This window comes from Chenopodium quinoa, unplaced genomic scaffold, assembly GCF_001683475.1.
Source record: "Chenopodium quinoa cultivar QQ74 unplaced genomic scaffold, ASM168347v1, whole genome shotgun sequence".
In the NCBI taxonomy this organism is placed as follows: Eukaryota; Viridiplantae; Streptophyta; class Magnoliopsida; order Caryophyllales; family Amaranthaceae; genus Chenopodium; species Chenopodium quinoa.
The window spans coordinates 1,094,926-1,116,189 of NW_018744582.1; the positions used below are offsets into that span (position 1 = coordinate 1,094,926).

A 21,264-nucleotide genomic window follows, 5' to 3' on the forward strand; every position below is an offset into this window, starting at 1 on the left:
TTGGAGAGTTGAACCTTGACCTTGGGCTTTTAATTGGATCATTTAGTGCTCAGGCCCAATTTTGGCTAAATTGGACCCAAACAACTTGCCCCCCAGACCCGATTTGGAAGGATGACGGGTCGGGTTTGATTTAACTCAGAAAAGGAGGGAAGTAAATGATTCAATTGATCCAAAAATTTGAATTTAAACCGTAATTAATGAGATAACAACGGTTAATGATTTGCGGAAGTTGGACGGATAATGGGCAGTTTAATCACAAGATCATGTGTTTAATGGTTACTTAGTGGGTATTTAAGAGAAATTAAAGCACTGACTCTTCGTATCCCGTACCTGGAGATATAAACAGAGGCGCGTCATTCTCCTCACTTATTCACCAACACAAACCCAGAATTCTTCGAGAGAGAAACCAAGAACCCGCATCAAAACTTCGCAAATTCCCCGAGCATTGAGCTTAGAAACTGAGACTTGCCACTACGAACTCGTAAATCGGCAACTTTCGCTTCAGATTAAGGTAAATTCCTTTGATTTCAGTTTATTTTTCTTCGAATTCGAACTCCTTCCCCTTTTCTTTCGACTTTTCTCTTCGAAATAATCCATGGCAAGAGGAGTTAGAGGTAGAGCCCGTGCTCCAAGAAGAGCAAGGCCGATTCCCGATCCTAGGAACAGGATTGGGACCTGGAATGGTCAAAGGCCTGAGTCTGACCCTGCTGAAGGGATTAGGGCGACTCCCCTTTCCTCGGCTCCTCCTCAAAGAACGGATGAGCCGAGCGCTTCTGGACGGGATGATGAAGTTCCCGCTGTCCTTTGGGATATCCTCCCTGGGTTTTCAGAGTGGGAGAATGCCGAAGTCGTTTCGGCCATGATAAAGAACCGCCCCTACTCATGGTGGGTAGAGAACGCCGATCAATATCGATTTGCCGAGCAAATTGAGTTGCATTACGGCATTTTTGAAGCTGATGGATATTGGTGCCGAATGCCCTCAGCATCCGATAGAATCCATCGTCCACCCCCGGGGTATGTGGGGGTGTACACGAGACAGCTTCAGTATGGGCTGAGGTTCCCTTTGGACGTTTTCGTCCGAGACTTGCTGATCCATTACAACATTTCCCTATGTCAGCTAACCCCCACCAGCATCCGAAGGGTGATGACATACTTATGGGTCTGCAAGTTCTTCAAGTACGTGCCGAACCTGCACTGCTTCAGAAAGCTCCATCGGCTAGTGCCAAATATTCAAAGTGGGCACGGAAGCCATGGTTCTGGGTGGTATCGGATTGAGTCCCGGCCCCAATACTTGACCATGTGGCCAAATGACTCTTCAGACAAGGACTGGAGAGGTCAATGGATTTGGGTTAGGGCACCCACAGATCCGGGCCACCCTTGCGTCTTCAGCGCTCCCCGGTACTTAGCTGAGCCTGATCCCGAAATGGGAAGTCTAGGTCCCCCCGCAGATAACGGGGCGGATCCGAACCTGGATCAGCAACATATCTTCGGCAAGCTGCCGAACCCGGGGGGAAGTGGTCGAATGCAGCATATCCCGGAGACTTGGCTCCCCGATACGCATTACGTTTTCCAAGAGAACATGCTAGCAGCTGTTGTCCTCAGCCGAAAGTTTAAGGATGGTAAGCTTCTTCGGCTGGGGCCGAGGCTTTTTAACTACCTCTTTTTCTTCTCTCGCTTTGCTTTTTTTATGTTGTGCCGACATATCTGAGCTAAACTTTTTCCCTTTCCTTTTTTCAGAGCGGGACGAGACCAACGTTGGTATTAACTACGCTCGTCTTGGTGTTAACCGAGAGCGAGTTGTAACTGAACGGGCCCCGTCTATCACCGAGCCGAGGCATAGGGAAGTTCATCTGGATTCTTCCCACTTCCAAATTGAGGTTGTTGCTCTGTATCAGAGGCAGAAGCCTTGGTGGAAGAAGAGAGACCCTTGGTTTCAGCTGCTGAACGAAGAAGCTGAAGCTGCCCGCACAGCCGAAGAGGTTGCACGGGTACTTGAGGCTTGCGAAGGAGGAGAAGGGTCCTCCAAGGCAGCTGAAGCCGAAGCTGCAGCTAGAGCAGCTGAAGAAGACGAGGCTTTGCTGAAAACCTCGGTGAGCTTTCAGACAACTTTTTTTTTTTTTTTTTTTTTTTTTTTTTACTCACATTCTTCTTCCCCCCTGTCTGTTACAGTCTGAAGAGAGTAACAGACACAGAGAAGGCAAAGCTCCTGTTCGTCCCGAAGACCAAATACAAGAGTCTTCAGACTCAGATATGGACGAGCAGCCCCTTCTGAAAAGGCGCCGAAGGATGGCCATCATCGGCCCTCATGACTTTCAGCAGAGGCCGATGACCATCGGCGTCGCAATAAGGGAACCTGAGGAAGGCAATGGATCGCCGAGGGTTCCCCAGCCAACACCCCAATCTCCTCAAAAGACCCCTCCGCCACCTCCTGAGATGGAGGTGGATCAGAGAACTCCCGAACCTAAGGGAGGGGTCCAAGAAGAAATGAAGAAGAGTGCTGATGAGCACGAAAATAAGGATGCCGTGATGTCCAGCGCTGAGGGCTTCACGGCAGACATCGCAAGAGAGGTTGAGGCTTTCGTCCTCACCCCTGAAGAAGAGGAGGTCATAGTAATTGACTCCTCTGAGAAGGATGATGCTGAGACAACCAAAGCTAATCAAGCTCCATCGTCATCCTTCCCTTCTTTCCAGACTCTGCATTCTGGAGAAATGGGTTTCTCGGCCCCCCGAATTCCAATCCCAGATCACATCTGGGACCTCATATGGGGTCAAAACCGAGAAGGAGCTGCAGCCTACTTCGGCAATTTTGCTGGCATGTCCGAAGTAGACAGGGCAAGGATCTGGTCGCTGAAGGCCACTGCTGGGATGGGCGAATCCAGCAGATCAGTTCCTGACCCAGCCAGGTCTAACCAACTGCTGATGATGCAGGTAATTTTCCTTCATTTCCTCCGAAATTCAGCTCTTTATATATATATATATATATATTTTTTATTTTATTTTTTTTTTGTCTTCCTGTTTTCAGTTCGTGCACAATCAGACTCTCACTGTAGAGCTGATAGATACCCTACAAGGTAGGGTAGACGCTGCTGTGCACGAAAAGAAGGTGGCTGAAGAGGAAGTTAAGCTTGCTAAGCTGAAGCAAGCAGCAGCTGAAGAGAAGCAGCAGGAGGTTGAGGAGTACGGGAAAAAAGCTGCCGAAGCCCTGAAAACCTTCTGCGATGCTATGGAGAAGGAAGTTTTTCCCCCACTGATGGAAGGGGAAAAATTCCTCCAGGAGCATATGGGAGTGGACGTCTCCAAATTCAAGGCTGCCGTTGAGAGCCGAATTCAAGAAGGAACTGCTGCACAAGCTGAAGTGCAGCAGCGTCTAGAGGCTCTTGAAGCCAGCCGAATGGCTGCTGAAGAGTTGCTCCTGGCCAAAGACGTCCAACTCTCAGAGGCTGCTGCTGCTGCTGAAGCTCAAAGAGCTAAATTCCAAGAGGCTGAGGATCAATTGCTGATCCAGAAAGTTGAAGTGGCCCAGGCTCAGACAAAGGCTTTCCAAATTCAGCAAGAGCTGAATGAGCTGAAAGGTTCCTCCTCCCAAGTCGCTGATGAGCTGAAGAAATCCAAGGAAGACTTGGAGGAGACCCAGAAGAAGCTGGCTGATGCTGAGGCTTTACTCAAAGTCCGTGTTTATACCCAAGAAGAATATGAGATGGGTTTCAGAAACGGATTCCGAGTATGCCGAAGAGTCTGCCTTCATGCTGAGCCGAAACTGGACTGGTCTAAATGTGCTGAGTGGGTCCAGAACCCCGAAGACCCTCACATGAAGTATGCAACTCCAGTCGAAGCTGAAATTCTTAAGGCTGAGGAAGCCGAAGAGGAAGCTGAAAGACTGGAGTTGGAAGCTGAGCAGAGGGAAAGGGAGGCTCGGCAAAGTGCAAAGCCCGCTTCTTCTGCTGCTGGGGCTGAGGCCACCATGGGGCTCAACGCTGATCAGTCTGATCCTCCGGCTGAAGCATAGGAACTCGGGCAGTCGTCTTCAGAATCTTGCGGTTCATCATGTGCTTAACTTTAGACTTGCCGCTTTCTGAGTTTTTTTTGCCTTGTTTTTTGCTTCAGCTTGCCTTGTCGTACAGCAGTTTTATTTTTTTTTGCTTATGTACGTATTTCGGCAGCTGTTATTTTCCGCTTGTGGGCGGCTGCCGATACTGAATTATTGAACTTGTAGCTCAATTTTTGAGCATGAAATATTAATCTAATGCTCTTTTCTTCAGTTGCTTTATTTTTGAATGCTTTACTGTTTCTTTTCTTCAACTCTGCCGAACATAGTTGCACTGAGTGCTTCTTGCCCCCACAGAAATTGAAATATGACTTCAGTTGAATAAGCAATTTCTGAACTTCTTCAAAATGGGTATCCGAAACACAGGGCCAACTGAAGGCAATGCTTCTGGGATACAAGTCTTACTGAAGATTGACTGTCTGAAAGTTGGATATCCGAAACACAGGGCCAACTGAAGGCAATGCTTGGGATATTAGCTTTCTGGGACTAACCTCTTTAGAACAAGTCTTACTGAAGTTTGACTTCAGCTGAAAGACCAGCGTTCTTAAAGAAGACGCATATCCGAAACACAGGGCCAACTGAAGGCAATGTTTCGAATAATGGCTTTCTGGGATACAAGGCTCAGTTAAGGCAATATCCCAGAATTGTCCATGGACTAATGTCTTTGGAGAACAGGTCTTACTGAAGTTTGATTTCAGCTGAAAGACCAGTGTTCTTTAAAAAGACGAGTTTTGTAAGCCATCTAAAACCCAGTTACCCGAAGGCGAAGGTTTCAGACGAGGCTGATTTAAAAATTTTCAACTGTTGCTGTTATCCTTGATTTTCTGTCTATCTTTGAAAAATGGATACCCGAAACACAGGGCCAACTTAAGGCAATGTCTCGGATAATGGCTCTCTGGGATACAAGGCTCAGTTAAGGCAATATCCCAGATTTGTCCATGGACTCATGTCTTTGGAGAACAAGTCTTACTGAAGTTTGACTTCAGCTGAAAGACCGGTGTTCTTTAAAAAGACGAGTTTTGTCAGCAATCTGAAGCCCAGTTACCCGAAGGCGAAGGTTTCAGACGAGGCTGAATAAAAAACCCTTAAAGAGTAGATAGAACAAAGAAAATTTTGAAAGGATAAATTGTAAATATTTATATAAATGGCGGCTCCAAGGCCTTTCATTAGTTCAAAATGTACTTACAAAGATTGTTCTGCCCCGAAGGGTTTACACATGATATTTTTTCAGTACATCAGCGTTCCAGTGATTTTTCAACTCAGTTCCATCCAACTGCCGAAGTCGGTATGTCCCTGGCTGAAGCTCATCATAAATTTCATAAGGTCCCTCCCATGTAGCTGAGAGCTTCCCATGGATTCGGCCTTTCTGAACTGCAGCAGCATTCCGAAAGGACAAGATCTCCAATTTTGAGAGGCCTTGCATGGACCCTTTGGTTATAAAATTTGCTGACTCTCTGCTTATAGGCCGCCATTTTACCTCGAGCTGAGTCTCTTACTTCGTCGAGGAAATCGAGAGATTCCCTCATCAGTCGCTCATTCTCAGCCGAGAAATGGTGCACTCGAAGGCTCTCCGAGCCAATTTCCACTGGAAGGACGGCTTCGGCACCATACACCAGTTCAAAAGGTGAGTGGCCCGTTGCCTCTTTTTCAGTTGTCCGAAGGGACCAAAGGGTTCCAGGGAGCTCCTCTAGCCATTTGGACTTTTGATCTTCCACCCTCTTCTTGAGGGCACTTAAGATCTGTTTATTTGCTGCTTCGGCTTGTCCGTTACTCTGCGGGTGGCATACCGCTGAAAATGCCAGTTTTATGCCGAACTGATCTGTATATCGCTTCAGCGGTAAGTTGTCAAATTGCCTCCCATGATCGAAGACAAATACTCTCGGGATGCCAAAGCGAGTGATGATATTCTGCCAGATAAATTTTCTGACAGTTTGCTCTGTAATGTTCGAGGCTGCTTCGGCCTCGATCCATTTACTGAAGTAGTCGACACCAACTATCAGCCATTTTTTCTGGTACACAGCCTCTGGAAATGGTCCCAGTATATCCAGTCCCCATTGGGCAAACGGGAGTGGATTAAGGATCGGCTGAAGATCCCTTGCTGGCTGATGGATAACTGGAGCATATTTTTGACATTTTTCGCATTTCCGAACCAGCTCCTTAGCATCTGCGATCATGGTGGGCCAGTAATATCCGGCCCTCAATGCCTTGTGGGCTAAGGTTCTTCCCCCAATGTGGTTCCCACAGATGCCGAGGTGAATCTCCCGCAGGATATAATCTGCATCTGTTGGTCCCACGCATTTCAGCAATGGGGCTGAGAAGGACTTTTTCAGAAGTTCCCCCCTGAAGACAATGAACCTAGAGCTGGTTCTCTTCATTTTGGAGGCCAAAGCTTTGTCCCCAGGAGTTTCTCCCCGAAGCTTAAAAGCTAAAATGGGTTCCATCCAACTAGGCTCTGGGTCAGCGTAGCACACTTCAGGTGCTTCGTCGACACTTCTTACTCGACGCACTTCTACATATACAGACCTGTTCAGCTTGGTAAAAGATGAACTAGCAAGTTTGGAGAGTGCATCGGCCTGAGTATTCTGACCCCTTGGGATCAGCTGAACCTCAAAAGTTTTCAGCTCTGCAATGACTGACTTGATCTTGGCAAGATAAGCTATCATGGAGGGCTCTTTGGCCTCATAGCTGCCACTGATCTGATATGCAACTAGCTGAGAGTCTGTTTTTAAGCAGACATGATCGGCTTCCAAGGAGATGCATAATTGTAGGCCGGCGATTGCTGCCTCATATTCGGCTTCATTGTTCGAGGCCTTAAAAGAAAATTTTAGTGCATACTCAAAGGATTTGCCTTCGGGAGAAGTTATCACTACTCCTGCCCCCGAACCGTTTTCGGTGCAAGACCCATCCGTAAACACGGTCCAGACTTTCTTTTCACTGTCCAGCACTTCTTGGTATGAGCATTCGGCCAAGAAATCCGCCAGGGCTTGAGCCTTAATGGCAGCCCTCGGACGGTAGCTGATGCTGAATTCGGTGAGCTCAAAAGCCCACTTGGCTAGCCTACCGGATTTTTCAACCTTGCCAAGAACTTTTTCCAATGGCTGATCAGTTAAGACCACTATCTGATGGCAATCAAAATAGGGCCTCAGCTTCCGAGCAGCTACTACTACCGCGAAAGCAACTTTCTCGAGTAGAGGATAGCGGGTCTCGGCATCCGTCAGTGTATGACTGACGAAATAAATCGGTTGCTGACTCTTACTCTCTTCCCTCAGCAATACTGCGCTGATGGTGGCCGGGCTAACGGCCACATATAGGTATAGAGTTTCTCCTTCAACTGGGCTAGCCAGCGTTGGGAGTTGAGCCAGATGCTCCCGAAGCTGTTGAAAGGCGTCTTTTTGCTCTTCCTCCCAAACAAGCTCTTTTGTTTTCGGGAGTTTCAGGGCTTTGAAGAAGGGTAACCCCTTATCCGAACCTCTGGAAATGAACCTCGAGAGGGCTGCCATTCTTCCGGTGAGCCGCTGAACATCCCGCTTCGTTTTCGGCTCAGGAAGGTCGAGCGCCGCTTTGACTTTAGAGGGATTGGCATCAATCCCCCTTTTGCTGACCATGAAACCCAGGAATTTCCCTGACTTCACGCCGAAGACACACTTCTTCGGATTCAGCTTCATTTGATGCTTTCTCAAGGTGGCGAAAGTTTCAGCCAGGTCCTTTACATGGTCCTCTAGTTTTCTGCTTTTGACGATCGAATCGTCAACATAGACTTCCATGTTTCGGCCCTTTTGATCGGCAAAAACTTGATCCACCAGCCTTTGATAGGTTGCTCCCGCATTTTTCAATCCGAAGGGCATCATTTTGTAATTATACACCCCAGCGTTCGTGACGAATGCTGTCTTGGCTCGATCGTCGGGGTGCATAAAGATCTGATGATACCCCGAGAATGCGTCCATGAAACTAAGCAAGGCATGGCCACTTGTCGAATCGACTAGCTGATCGATTCTTGGCAAGGGATAGAAATCCTTTAGACAAGCCTTATTTAGGTCCGTGAAGTCAACGCACATCCTCCAGGTACCATTGGGCTTCTGAACCATCACCACATTTGCCAGCCATTCCGGATATTGGCAAGGTTCAATGAATCCTGCCTCCAATAATTTTTTGACTTCGGCTGCGATGTCTCGGTTCTTATTGGCGGAGTAATTCCGCTTCTTTTGCTTAACTGGTCGACACGCTGGGTCAACATTAAGCTTATGGGAGATGAGGTCTGAACTTATCCCGGGCATATCAGCTGCCGAGAAAGCAAACACATCTCTGTTATCCCGAAGGAGCTGAATAAGTTCACAACGGGTGTCAGGATCAAGGTCCATCCCGATTGTTACACATTTCTCAGCATCTCCTTCGGCCAACTCAACTGTTTCAGTCTGTTGGTCCATGTCCATTGCCGATGGACTGGACTCTTCAGAATCTGGTCTGCTGCCAATGTCAGCAGGTGTCCCAGTCTTTGTGTTCTTCGGCTGGCTCTCTGAGTCTTGCGGCTCAGCTGAAGAGTCAACCTTTTCCCTTTCGGGACCTTTTTCTCTGGGCACGGATCCTTGGGCCGAAGCACTTAGGCCTTTTGGCTTTTTTGCGCTTGGCTCTCTTTCTTTTTCTTTCTCCTCCTCATCCTTGTCGTTATCTGGGCGACTATTGGATGGCTTGAGGTAGTTGCACCTTCGGGCGTCCTTTTGGTTGCCCTGTATCCTTTCGGGGAAGCCGGCGTCTGAGACGTAAATCATCAGCTGATGATAAGTTGAGACGACCCCTTGGATCTCGTGAATTATGGGTCTCCCCAAAATCACGTTGTACACTGAAGGAGCGTCGATGACCAAAAACTCAATCATGACGTTCCGGGCTGCCTCATCGCAACCGATGGTGACAGGAAGTGTCACCTTCCCATCTGGATAAGTTGAAGCCCCATTGAACCCGGATACCGGATAGGGTACCGGCGTAAGGTGCTTGGGCTTCAGCTTAATTTGGTTGTAGGCCTTTCGGAACAGAATGTTTGCTCCGCTGCCACCGTCAACAAGGACCTTACTGACGTCGTGGTTGGCCACCGTGGCGATGATCACCAACGGATCCTCGTGAGGGAACGTAATCCCCCGGCAGTCGGCGGCTGTGAACGTCATGTTCGGCACCGGCGACTGGGGAGATTGAATGTCAGCGTTGTTCACCTGGTGAGTCAAAGCTCTAAGGTGACGCTTGTGCTCCCTCCGAGAGTATATTCCTCCCGAGATAACATTGATCGGAGGGAATTTCCCCTCCGGTTTTTTACTGTTTTTCCGGGGGAAATCAAGGTCCTGCCGAGGGTCCTTTGCTAGCCTCTCGGATTCTTTTTTCTCGCGGTGATCCGCGATGTATTTTTTCAAGTATCCCTTCCGGACCATGTCCTCTATCTGGTCCTTCAGCTGGATACACTCCTCAGTGTTGTGGCCCGAAGACTCGTGGAACTCACACCACTGATTTTTATTTTTTCGCTGATACCACTCTGGGAGTGGTCTCGGCTTTCGGTAACTCTGCTCCTCCTTCGTCACACTGTAAATTTTGGCACGTGGAAGAGAGAGCGGAGTGTAGGACTCGTATCTGCCTGTGTATGAGGCAAACCTGTCCTTCTTTAGGTCGTTGGCCGGAGATGGCTCTGGAGCCTTTGATTTTCCCTTTGCCTTATGGCCTTGGCCTTCAGACAAGGGTATTTGCCTCTGTTTCCCTCCCCCGGATTGAGGTTGGGTTTTAGCTTTATTCCATTCTTCGGCTCGGATGAACTTATCCGAAGCACTAAGAGCTTCCTCCAAGGTCTGCGGGGTATGCATGACCATGAAGTCTAGGAATTTTCCTGGCTGAAGGCCATTCTGCATTGCAAAAACAGCTAGCCCCTGGTCCAGCTGGGAGACGCTTGATGACTCGTTACTGAAACGGGTCAGGTAGTCTCGGAGGCTTTCGGTTTCCCCCTGTTGCAGACTCATGAGCTCTGCGGTAGTCTTCTCTCGGCGGTTTGCCGTGGAAAACTTGCTCCTGAACTTGGAGGACAGATCATCCCAACCTGTTATGGAGCCTTGCCTTACTCCCTTGGAGATCCACGCTTGCGCGACCCCCTTGAGAGTGGTTGGGAAATATTTGCACCAAGTCGCCTCGGATCTGGGGCAAAGATGCATATGAGTCTCATACGAGGCCACGTGGTCCTTCGGATCCGTGGTCCCGTCATATGTGATATGCGACGGTATTTTAACCGTGGGTACGCGCTCTTCCAGTATCCATTGCTCGAATGGTGAACTAGCGGGTAGCATAATGGCCTTGCCCTTGTTCCTGGCCGAAGGGACCGCGCTCCGCCCTCTTAGAGAGGTAGGAGTGGTTTTCGTCCCTGGCTGGGAAGTCTGGGCCTCGGCTGCAGGGAACGAGAGGCGACTACGCACGCTCGGTTCCTGGCCGCCGAGTCGGTCAAGGACGCTTCTGCGAGCAGTCTCAGGTTCCCGGCGAGTAGATTCTGGCCGAGAAGCTGAGCTGCTGCTCTTATGCGCTGCTGGTCTTGAGGATGAGGATCCTTTAAATAATTGAGAGTTCTTTTTCCTCTGTTTTTCATTTTTCCAAGAATCCTCCTCCCACTCTTCCAGTTCCCGGAAGGAAGGAAGCTTCCCACCGTCATGGTCTAACTTCCTCCGCTGATGCCGGGTATGCGGAGGAGTTCGATCACGAGGCGATGGCATATTCTGTGCCCTCATTGCCTCCATGAGTACTGCCAGCGCTCTTGCCACCTCTTCCGAACTGGGCCCCGTCAAAGGGGTCCCCGGCCGAGTGTGGGAATGAGGTCGTGCAGCCGATGGTTGGCTTTGGGACACTGAATATGTCCTATGATCAGACTGACCCCTGCTAGACCGAGAGTGGTCCGGCCTATATTGAGAGTCATGCATTGTAGGAGATAGGGAATCCTCCTTGTATGATCCTCCCCCCGAGCCGGCACCCTTGGGAGAGTTCCGGTTCGGCGAGGGCGATGGTGTAGGGGTTTTAGGCTTTTCGCCCGCTCCTTGACGGAGGCTTTTGCTCTTGCGGTTCTTAGCCATGGCTGCTAAGATAATTGCAAGATGATCTTGGTTAGGAATTTGGCTTAAAGATTTTTGAAAGTCTTCCCCACAGACGGCGCCAAATTGTTTCGGTTGAAAACAATGGGACCTTGCCGAAGGTCCGCTGAAATGGAGAAGACTGGATTCGATCCAAGTTGTGTTGGGCCGAAGGTTTCCTGCACAGTGAACACACGTAAACTAGCCTCGGGGGTGTTTCCGAGGAAGGCCCCTCCGATGCTAAAGTCAGTACAATGTGTAAAAGGAAGACACTATGCAAGAGAGTTTGTAGCTTGAGGCTTTTGTGGAATATTTCTGAATGCAAGAATGAGCATCCGAATCTTTTTGTCAATGTGTCAATATGATGGCTTTTATACCTCATCATACATGGAGAGGTTGGGCTTTAGCCCAATTGGCTTACTTAGTGGGCTGACCTTTGACTTTTGAGCAATTGGAGAGTTGAACCTTGACCTTGGGCTTTTAATTGGATCATTTAGTGCTCAGGCCCAATTTTGGCTAAATTGGACCCAAACATATATAATCAAAAGAGGGTCAAGCATTCAGAATTTCATACTAATGATTCACCAAACAAGAAAACATAAACATCAGCAGATAATCCAAAAGGCAAGTTCTTAGGCAACAATATAATTAACAAAACAGTCCTGCTTCGAGTGACGTCAGTAGTGCTGGCTAATTAAGGTTGTACATCTTCTATGCATTAAGGAATGAAGACAGTGGTGAGCACTGTGTTCGTCTCCAAGGAAGCTTTCAGCATAGCTAACCCCTGGAAAAAATTAAAACATAACAAAATTAACTTTGAAATTTCATTGTTACCTCATTAAGGCCAACTCGGACCTCTTTCTCCTCCAATGCAGAGACATCCTTAACACGGAACTTAGAAATAAGAGTTCTACCAGAAATGGTAGACATCGGCGTAACCTGCAAATCATCCATCACCATATAAGTCACCACTCCCTTCACATACCCACCACTGCTTCCATTACTTGACGACGGTGTAATAGTCTCTGAACCCGTGTTCCGGAAATACTTGAGCTTAATGCGCTTCTTACCCCCACACTTTGGACACACTGCACCTTTGCAATCAGTACGGAGTAGTTTTTACGGAGTAGCTTATTGTCATTATAGATTAGGATGAATTTTACAAAATATAGATGTAGAGGTAGCGGTTAGTTGTGATAGTAGCAATTAGTTATGCAAGTAGCTATTAGCTATCGATAAGATGTTAGCTGTGAAGATATATAGATAATTAAAATATGAATGTTTGGTATGTAGTTGTTGTGTGTTGACATATACTCCCTCCATCTTATATACAATGTTTCTTTTCGTTTTCAGGTAAACTAAAATACAATGCTTCTTTTTATTTAAAGGTTGTATTTTTTTGACATTATTACCCTCTTTTTGATGAATTGTCATACTTTTTTCTTTTTTTTTTTTTTTTTTTTTTTTTTACTTTTAACATCAATTTCCAACACTTTTTCTCTCTATCTCTTTAATTATTTCTAACTACTTTTTCTTTCTCTTTATCTCTCTCTAACCCCAAATGCACATATCTACTTTTAAACATTAATTTTAAGGAATTCTCAACTTTCTTAATTTTCACGTAAAAACCCAAAGAGACATATATTATAAGACGAATGGAATATAAATTAACAATTTTTCCTAAAAGTACATAATAAATTTTCAACAGCTACCTTCACTTTTCAAAAGATAATATTATTAGCTTTTGATAAAAGCTACCTCCACCACTAAAAGCTGCCCAAAGCAAACGATTATATTTTTTTTATTAAGTATTGAATTTGACTTTGTCAAACCCCTCAAAATTATTCAAAAGCTAGTGTCGAACACGCCCTTAGGCTCTATTCGGCGATTGTGTTTGAAATACTGGTTAGAGTTTTAACCAAGTCAAAAGACTACTACGAATAAATAAGAATGTTTGATAAGGTAGCGTTTGAGTAGCTTTTCTCAAACGTTAAAATATTAGCATTTTAAAGGTAACGAGTAGCATTCGAGTAATTTGACAAATTTTGGTTACTTTTAGTAGTTATAAACAATACTCCCTCTATTTCAAAATAAAGGTGAACTTTTAGCCAGACCAGTGACGGATCTTTAAAAAAAATTCTTTAGAGGGCCAATCAAAACTAGATGTGTTACATAGTTACATATAAATGCAAAATACAAATTAAAGTATAGAATTTGAGTAATAAAAACAAATAATATTATTCTTCATTGGTTGGGGTTGTATCGCTTTCCTCTTAAAAAAAGAGGTAATTAATTTCAGTTTGTTCATAGTTAATCTGAAATTTATAATAAATTAACTTTATTTATTATTTTGTATCAAATTTATTTGTCACTACTCACAAATATATAAACTCATAACAAATACAAATATCAGGTTAATATGTCGTCAAAAATACACAAAACAAAAAAATCAAAATTTATAAAATTAGAAATTGCAAACATCAATAAATTAAACAAAAACAAGCACAGTAAAGCTCTTAAATTTACCTATAGATTTTTGATTTGGTGCGAAAGTAATACTAGTACTGTAGTAGTGCTAGTCTTGCCAAGTAAATTGATAAGTACTATGGAGTAGTAACTTGCTTTAACCGTGTAGTACCTAGGGTTTATTAAAAAATATAGAAAAAAAAAAAAGAAAGAAAATAGGCCACTAAGGGAGGTAGGTAGATAGGAAGTGTGTTATGGATTGTAGAATTATACGGTTAAAGCAATTACACAGTTAAAGCAAATTTGGGCCTCTATATGTATTTCTTAAACTAAGCTATTTCTTTTTTTTTTTTTTTTTTGAAACAATGAACTAAGCTATTTCTAATACTCCAATACTCATCCTATTCAACTATTTTTTATTTTTTTCTTTTTGGCTGGTACCAGGGGCTAGGCCCATGAAGGTCCGCCATTGAACTAGACAACATTTGGCATTTTAGCTTTTTGCCAAGTATTCCACCAGATGACAATTATGCATTGATACGACACATATGATGACAACAAGCAAAATTAAAATAGATTATTTAAGATTAAAAAAAATGGAGTTTATATTATTTTTGATAAATTTCAATATTCCATTCATAATGTATACAAAATAAATTATTGTATGATATTCAATACATATTTTATAATTTTGTTGTTTTTACATCAAATAATTTGAATTCATTTTAAAAAGTATATTAAAACAAGATCCATATGACCATATATGATAAATTGCAAGAAATTTCACGTGGCAAGTGTAGAGGAAGACCCTGTTTTTCGAAGTTTTACTGCCATGTACAATATGCATGTCACTTTTATTTGAAAAAATGCCATCGAGATCTTCCTCTAGATGCACTCGGGTGTAAGTCAATACATTCGAGGAAGACATTGGTCAAAACAGCTCGAGTCTCCAAGGATGCCTTCAAAATTGCTACCCCCTGCGTGCGTAATGAATACATTAGATACTTTTCCCTTTAATCTTTCATTTTTCATCTGTTCGAAAATCAAAAACTCTTTAAAACATACTTCGTATTTTAGAAATAAATGACCTCATAAGTATTAATTATATGCCCTATTTCTAGTTATGACTTTTTTTTTCCTAATGTGACAAATAATTACGGACAGGATGGTAGTATTTAAAATGATATTGTAACTAGATTAGTACTTGTGCATCGAATTTTTAACAAATTTGATATAGATGAAGGTTTATTGAACAAAAATGTACTGAATATATAAATGAAGTATCAATTAAATAAGCAAGATCAATTGATGAGAGTGTTTGGAATTAAAATTAAAAGTTTTGCCATAACTGCACGTGTGTGGAAAAGTGTAGAATCATAAGTATATTTTGAATATAATTTTATTTTATAATGAAAAATGAAGAATTGATGAAAAGTTGTCGTGTGGACAATGATAATGTCAGCGACTGTTGTTTTAGTATTATTAATTATAGATTTGTAATCAAATTTTGAAGGATATGGATGAGTACCTGATTAAGACCCACTCGAACATTCCTCTCGATCAATGAAGAAGCATCCTTGACATGAAACTTTTTCATAAGAGTAACAACAGAAGAGGTAGACATAGGTTTGACTTCCAAATTATCCATTACCATATAAGTTAATACTCCTCCCATCACATATCCAGCACCAGTTTTATTGCATGGTTTTTCAACATCCTCAGAATTAACTGGGGCATCATTATTATTTATGGACAAAGAAGGAACACTAACATTGCTTAGATTTTCAACCTCATCCTCTGAATTAACTAGGGCATCATTATTTATGGACAACAAAGGAACACTAACAGAACCTCTTGGCTTCAACACCGCGTCTCTATCAACATTTTCTTGCAAGTATTCACCATTGAGAGACTCAATACTTGTGTAAAGGTCGCCTAGGCAACCCGCCATGTTGTCTTTCGATTTGATGAGCTTCATAAGGGTACCTAATGGAAGTGACATGACGTTGAAGAGGAAATCTACGAAGTCTTTACCAGCTTCCGCATAAAGAACCTTTGCCTTATCCCCCTCCATGTTTACCAAGAGCTTCAAAGGCATCGTTACCTCCGTTTCTTCTTTCATTTTATGCATTCTACCCACATTAAAAAGGTTAAGCCAATGATGAGTAATATTTCTACAAAGTTTGGTACTACGTAATATATTTAATTGTTTATAAGTCTTGACTCTTGATTATCACCCGATGATTTTTTTTCTAGGCCTAGAATCGAAAATTCCCGTCAATTGACTGTCTTTTGTAATTGCTTTCTAGGGTTTTGGTAATATGAGAATGGAGTACAAGTAGTGTTTGCTTTGTATAATTTATTGATGGCAATATATAGATTTATTTCATTGGAATCGATTGCATTTACATATTAATAAATATTCTTGGTCCTTCATGTATAGTAAGTGTTAATTTTTGTTGTCATATTCTATAGTTATTCTTCTTGTAGCACCACAGTTTCTCGTTTGATATTTCTCATGACTAGTTCTTTTATCAAACTATAATATATAATTAAGTGACATTTCAAAATTTCATGAAGCTAGAATATAATATTGCTAAATATTCAATAATCAATATCCCTCAAAATTAAAGATGATAAATATTATTGATTATCTTCCTTCCTAACAATGATCATCATTTAACTTTATACAACTTTTAAGTTATATGAACATGCATGAATCAGTTAATATTATTTTCTCCGTTTGTATTTATTCAAAGTTCAATAACGTAGTATTAAAGGCTCACAATTGTAAAGTAACCAAACACCCTATACGTGAACAAATGAAGATCAATTTTTCTTGATTGACTTTACAAATGGAAATCCAATATAAGTGCTTGGAAAACAATATACCAATAGACCCTCAATACTACCTTGGTCCATTAAAATCAAATTACCAAAGTAATTTAAGTTATGATGTAGTTACCTCGAGTTCTCGACCACGTACAAAAATGCGGTGCTGCAAATTAAGACTTCGTATTGACGATCTCCCCTTCTATCCCTAGCAAGATCAATTACACAACTTTTTAGCCTTCAAACCACAATTGACTTGAAATCCCCCAATACAAATATTTAAAAGACAAAATTTGTTGAACATATAATATATATTTGAAACAAAAAATCAATACGGAATATAATTTACAGTAATAAGACATAAAAATATAACCATTAAAAAAAAAAAATAAGAAAACCCAAACTCACCAAATAATCCCTTAATATTAACATAAGAAATTCAATCAATTTAATTCACAACATGATATAATAGCTTGCAATATATTTTACACTAAATTAATTAATCATCTGATTATTTATATAAAAAAAAAAAAATAGAGCATAGATATATAGTTTTAATGGAAAAAATGGAATAAATCACCAACCAAAACATCAATAAATCAACACTGTAGAAAGGGCAATGGAGAGAAGGGTGCGGGTTGTGATTTCGAAGGAAATTAAAAGAAAAAAGAGAGGAGAAGCCTCCATACCAAAGATACGAGCATTGTTTTTGGCTTCTATTTTTTTAAAACAAAATCTATAAAACTACTTTAAGAGGTTTTAGTCTTTAAGTTTCTCCGAAAAAGTTGTAAAGATGTTTTTTAAAGCTATCTTGACACACTGTTTTGTTCTATTTTGAGGAAAAACTAAAATAAAAAAACTAAAAATGACAATAATGCGCTTTGAATGAAAAAAAAAAAATGCAACGATACCTAAAGCCCCTTTTGCTTGTTGGCATCCACAGTTATCTTGACAATTAGAGCTAATACAAATATGTAATACGAAGTATGTCTGTACATCAATACATGGAAGTCAACCAAGGGACTAAAATCTAGACAGTAAAAACACAATGTAGTTGATAAAAATGACTTTCATATTTTTCTTATGAAATACTTGTGGTATAAAGGTTATCATGCTAATCTATTGTCAATAAATTTTATTTTTTTGTAGAATAAACTAAGATTAAGAGCATAGATGTATAGTTGAACGGTTGAATTAACCTCAATTTTTTTAATTTCTTCTACATATTCAATTTGTATGACACATTGACACACTAATCCTATCAATAATTCTACAAAATAACCCAAAATAGTCAGACACTATACGTAACCGACCATAACATTTCTTCTTACGACGTGATCTATTATGATTCCATCCGCTAGCCCGGCCCAAAAATAGGCAGATTTGGACAAACTAAAAATTAATTGTTTTTTTTGTTAAAAATCCGAATCTAGCTTGAAAAAAACCCGAAAAGTCTATTTATGCCCTAAGTTGATAGTCTTTTTTTTTTTTTTTACGAGAAGAAAAGGGATTTCATTAATAAAATGTAGCCACACGACACTTACATATAATTTCTAAGAAATCAAGAATTCCAATACAAGTACATAACACCTTAAAACTAAATATATCTTAGATTTGGTCAACAAATGCCTTTATAAAAAAACTTCATCTGAAGCAATGCAATATGTGAGTTCGCACTAATTCGGCTTGAAATCCACTGATGTGTAGCCGTTTGAGTGAAATACTCATGTGGTCCTCCGCAATCTTGTAGAGATTATGAAACCCTAAATATTCAATTCTCGCCATACAAATATAAAAAGAAAATAAATTCAAGAGAAAAATCATCATTTGATCAAGGATGAGATCTATTTATTGAAAGCAATTAAAAGGTTTTTTGGGGCTTACCACCTGTAAGAACACCAGTGGAAGCCCCTAAAAAGATTCACAATTGAGATCAAGAGGAAAAAAGGATGGCAGAGATGGAGAGAAAATGGAGAAGAGTGGCGGAAAACCTTCAAAAAAAATTTTAAAAAACCTAGCAATGGAGGTTAGGAAAAACCCTCCCAAGGGAGAAACCCTAGAGGGAACCAAAAAAAACCCTCCCAAGGAGAAAACCTAGAGGGGACATTGTATTTTTTTGCCCTAAGTTGATAGTCATTATTCCCTCCGTCCCTTATTATTTGCCCCATAGCATATTTTTTGGTCAAACTTTTAAAATTTTGACCCTAAATTCTCGTTAATCTATAAGTGATAATATATTCATGTGAGATCTTGTTGAAATCATCTCATTGTATATTTTATTAACATCAAATTTTTATAATTTTTTAGTGTATAAAAATAGAGATACATACATTTAAAGACGCGTCTTGAAAATCGTGAAAAGTCAAATGAGGGCAAAAATTAAAGGAAAGAGAGAGTACTTTATTAGTCAACACATGCATAGAAATGGGTTATGTAACTCGCACACCCAAATTGGCCAAATGTATAAACCTACAAGCATCTAATAGGCCCAAATCAAAGTCCAATACCCTAATTAAACCCTAGCTCGTCTCCTCTTAATCTTTCAGCTCCCTGCCTCTTTTCCCCTTCCCTGCAATCTCAAGCTCAACCGCCAGAAAAACTCAAAAATGGTGAAGGGTCGTCAAGGTGAGCGCGTCAGGCTCTATGTCCGCGGATCAATCCTCGGCTACAAGAGGTAATAACCCAGATTTCTCTCTTCAAATCTTCAACTGGGTATTGTTTGATTTTCTCAAATTCTGAATATTTGATCTGGGTTTTGATTTTTATGTAATGTAATTAGGTCAAAGTCGAACCAGTACCCAAACACTTCTTTGGTTCAGATTGAAGGAGTTAACACTCAAGAAGAAGTAGCCTGGTATTTGGGTAAGAGATTGGCTTACATTTACAAGGCTGAGACTAAGAAGAATGGGTCCCACTATCGCTGCATTTGGGGCAAGGTTTGCAGACCACATGGTAACAGTGGTGTTGTTCGTGCTAAGTTCACCTCCAATCTTCCTCCTAAATCCATGGTTAATCTATATTTATTTGTTTTCTTTGTTATTTGATTCAAAGTTTTTTTGAAAAGTCGAATTTTTTTTACTGATTTAGTCATTTGCAGGGTGACAAGATTAGGGTTATGATGTACCCCAGCAATATCTGAGGTATTTGTTACTGTTAATTTCATTCATAGATTATAGTGTTGCAGTTTTATCCATTTTAATTGTTATTTAAATTGTTGTTGAATTGTGATATAAATTGTACAGTTGTATACTTCGTATATGTTATGTGAATGAAGTTGTAGGCTTTTTGCCTATTAAGAATGTCGTTAGAGATGCTTTGGTTGTGAATGTGTGATGGTTAGAGGTAATCAATAGCAAATTGCTGTTAAGGGTAATGAAGCGTATAGATTGTTGAAATTTTTTGGTGTGATACGTGATAGCGGAAGGTTTCCTCTAGAGATATTAGTACGATAGTGCTGATAATGTTTATAATTTTTGGTGTTTGGTGGAAGCTTGGATAGATTAGTGCATTTCAGGATGAAATTGTAGACTGATTAAGTGCTAAGCTTGCGTCAAGTACTTGGACATATGAGATGTACCATTTAATCCTGTTTGAGATAGAGTGAGATGCCATTTCGTAGTTTAGTAGAAATCCTGATGTTTTATTTTAGGACTTTGGAGCTTAATATCATGGGAGTGTCATTAATTGAAATTACAGAATGCTGATTCTATGTTATATGATTTTGAGTTGCATGGGAATAGTGAGCTGTTTTGCCCTTCAATTGTAATTGTTGTTTACAGTCGGAAATTCAGACATTTCTAAGCCAGGATGGTTATAACAAGGGTTGAAATGATAATTATCATTTTGGTTGATGAGCAATGTTGTGCCTATGGATAGTAGTAGTAAAGAGGGTAACATATCATTGTAAGGTTGTTGAACCTCTTGAATTTTTTTATTGGTTAACCTGTGGAAGTGTATTGGACTATGTTCTCTTCTAAGGGTATAGAAGCTCTTGAATTTTATTTTATTTGGTTAACCTAATAGAAAGAGTGGTGGCACTAAAGTGACTCTAGTTACAAACCATTGTTCATTGTTTTAAAAAAGCTAACAGGCTTTCTGAAACACACTTCCACAAGTCAGAATTAGTAAAGAAGTCATGGAATGCTGATGTAATCTTTTGCATTGTGAATTAACAAGTTATACTATATAGAGGTGTATCTGAAATGCTATTGTTGTTTGACTAGTTTTATTTGGTATTATGCTAACCTTCTTGGATGTTTAGAGGATGACTGTTTGTGAAACCTTGGCTTGCTTTCTACTCCCATCTTTCTTGATCTGTACCTATTTGAATTTTTTTTATATCTTCACTTTTGAATATTTTAGCCTTTTCTGTGTTAACATGATATTCCAGTTGTTTATTATTTATAACTAGATGAACAAACTATTGTGTGGTATGATCTTTTGATAGATTCTTGCATTTTGAACTCTCTCTTGTGAGTTACATCTGATAAACATCACAAATTCTGTAGGCTAACTATTTTCTATACAACTGTCTTGCAGAAACTAGCAATAATGACAGATGAAGTGTGGAATTGTTGGAGGAAAGCTATTCTGTGAAATTCCAAGAAGAGCCATTTTCTTGACATTTCTAACTTGTAGTAAGATGGTGTTATTATCCGGTCATCTTTTTTTGCAATAGAATGTATTGAGATCTACATGGCACCTGAAATTTTGGATCTATAATCTGATATGTTTAGTATACTACTGCTGATTGTCTGGTGTTAAGAAGTTACTTGCTCATTTATGATCTCGCTGCCTCTCTGGCATTACAATATTCATAATTTTTCATTTTGTGATGATCTA

The 21,264-nt window shown here is 41.2% G+C and overlaps 2 protein-coding genes across 2 annotated transcripts; one reads left to right on the forward strand and one right to left on the reverse strand.

Moving 5' to 3' along the window:
* Positions 1–13,590: 13,590 nt before the first annotated feature.
* Positions 13,591–15,716, reverse strand: LOC110699446. The gene is made up of 2 exons (XM_021876954.1): positions 15,119–15,716; positions 13,591–14,567 (listed from the first exon to the last, which is right to left on the reverse strand). Exons 1-2 carry the CDS (start codon positions 15,710–15,712, stop codon positions 14,445–14,447), a joined length of 717 nt encoding a protein of 238 aa, XP_021732646.1. The 5' UTR covers positions 15,713–15,716; the 3' UTR covers positions 13,591–14,444.
* A 3,203-nt stretch (positions 15,717–18,919) lies between these two features.
* On the forward strand, positions 18,920–21,264 carry LOC110699217 (60S ribosomal protein L35a-3). The gene is made up of 4 exons (XM_021876708.1): positions 18,920–19,096; positions 19,202–19,430; positions 19,520–19,562; positions 20,962–21,264. The coding sequence occupies exons 1-3, from the start codon at positions 19,029–19,031 to the stop codon at positions 19,559–19,561; spliced, it is 339 nt and encodes a 112-aa protein (XP_021732400.1). The 5' UTR covers positions 18,920–19,028; the 3' UTR covers position 19,562; positions 20,962–21,264.

What these genes read in the sequence shown, in the direction of transcription:
- LOC110699446 (XM_021876954.1), bottom strand. Translation starts at nt 15,712, where the DNA reads ATGAAAGAAGAAACGGAGGTAACGATGCCTTTGAAGCTCTTGGTAAAC. An exon ending in TTCGAGTGGGTCTTAATCAG is followed by an intron (nt 14,568 to 15,118) that starts GTACTCATCCAT and finishes TTACGCACGCAG; the next exon opens with GGGGTAGCAATTTTGAAGGC.
- LOC110699217 (XM_021876708.1), top strand. Translation starts at nt 19,029, where the DNA reads ATGGTGAAGGGTCGTCAAGGTGAGCGCGTCAGGCTCTATGTCCGCGGA. An exon ending in TCAATCCTCGGCTACAAGAG is followed by an intron (nt 19,097 to 19,201) that starts GTAATAACCCAG and finishes TAATGTAATTAG; the next exon opens with GTCAAAGTCGAACCAGTACC. An exon ending in ATCTTCCTCCTAAATCCATG is followed by an intron (nt 19,431 to 19,519) that starts GTTAATCTATAT and finishes AGTCATTTGCAG; the next exon opens with GGTGACAAGATTAGGGTTAT.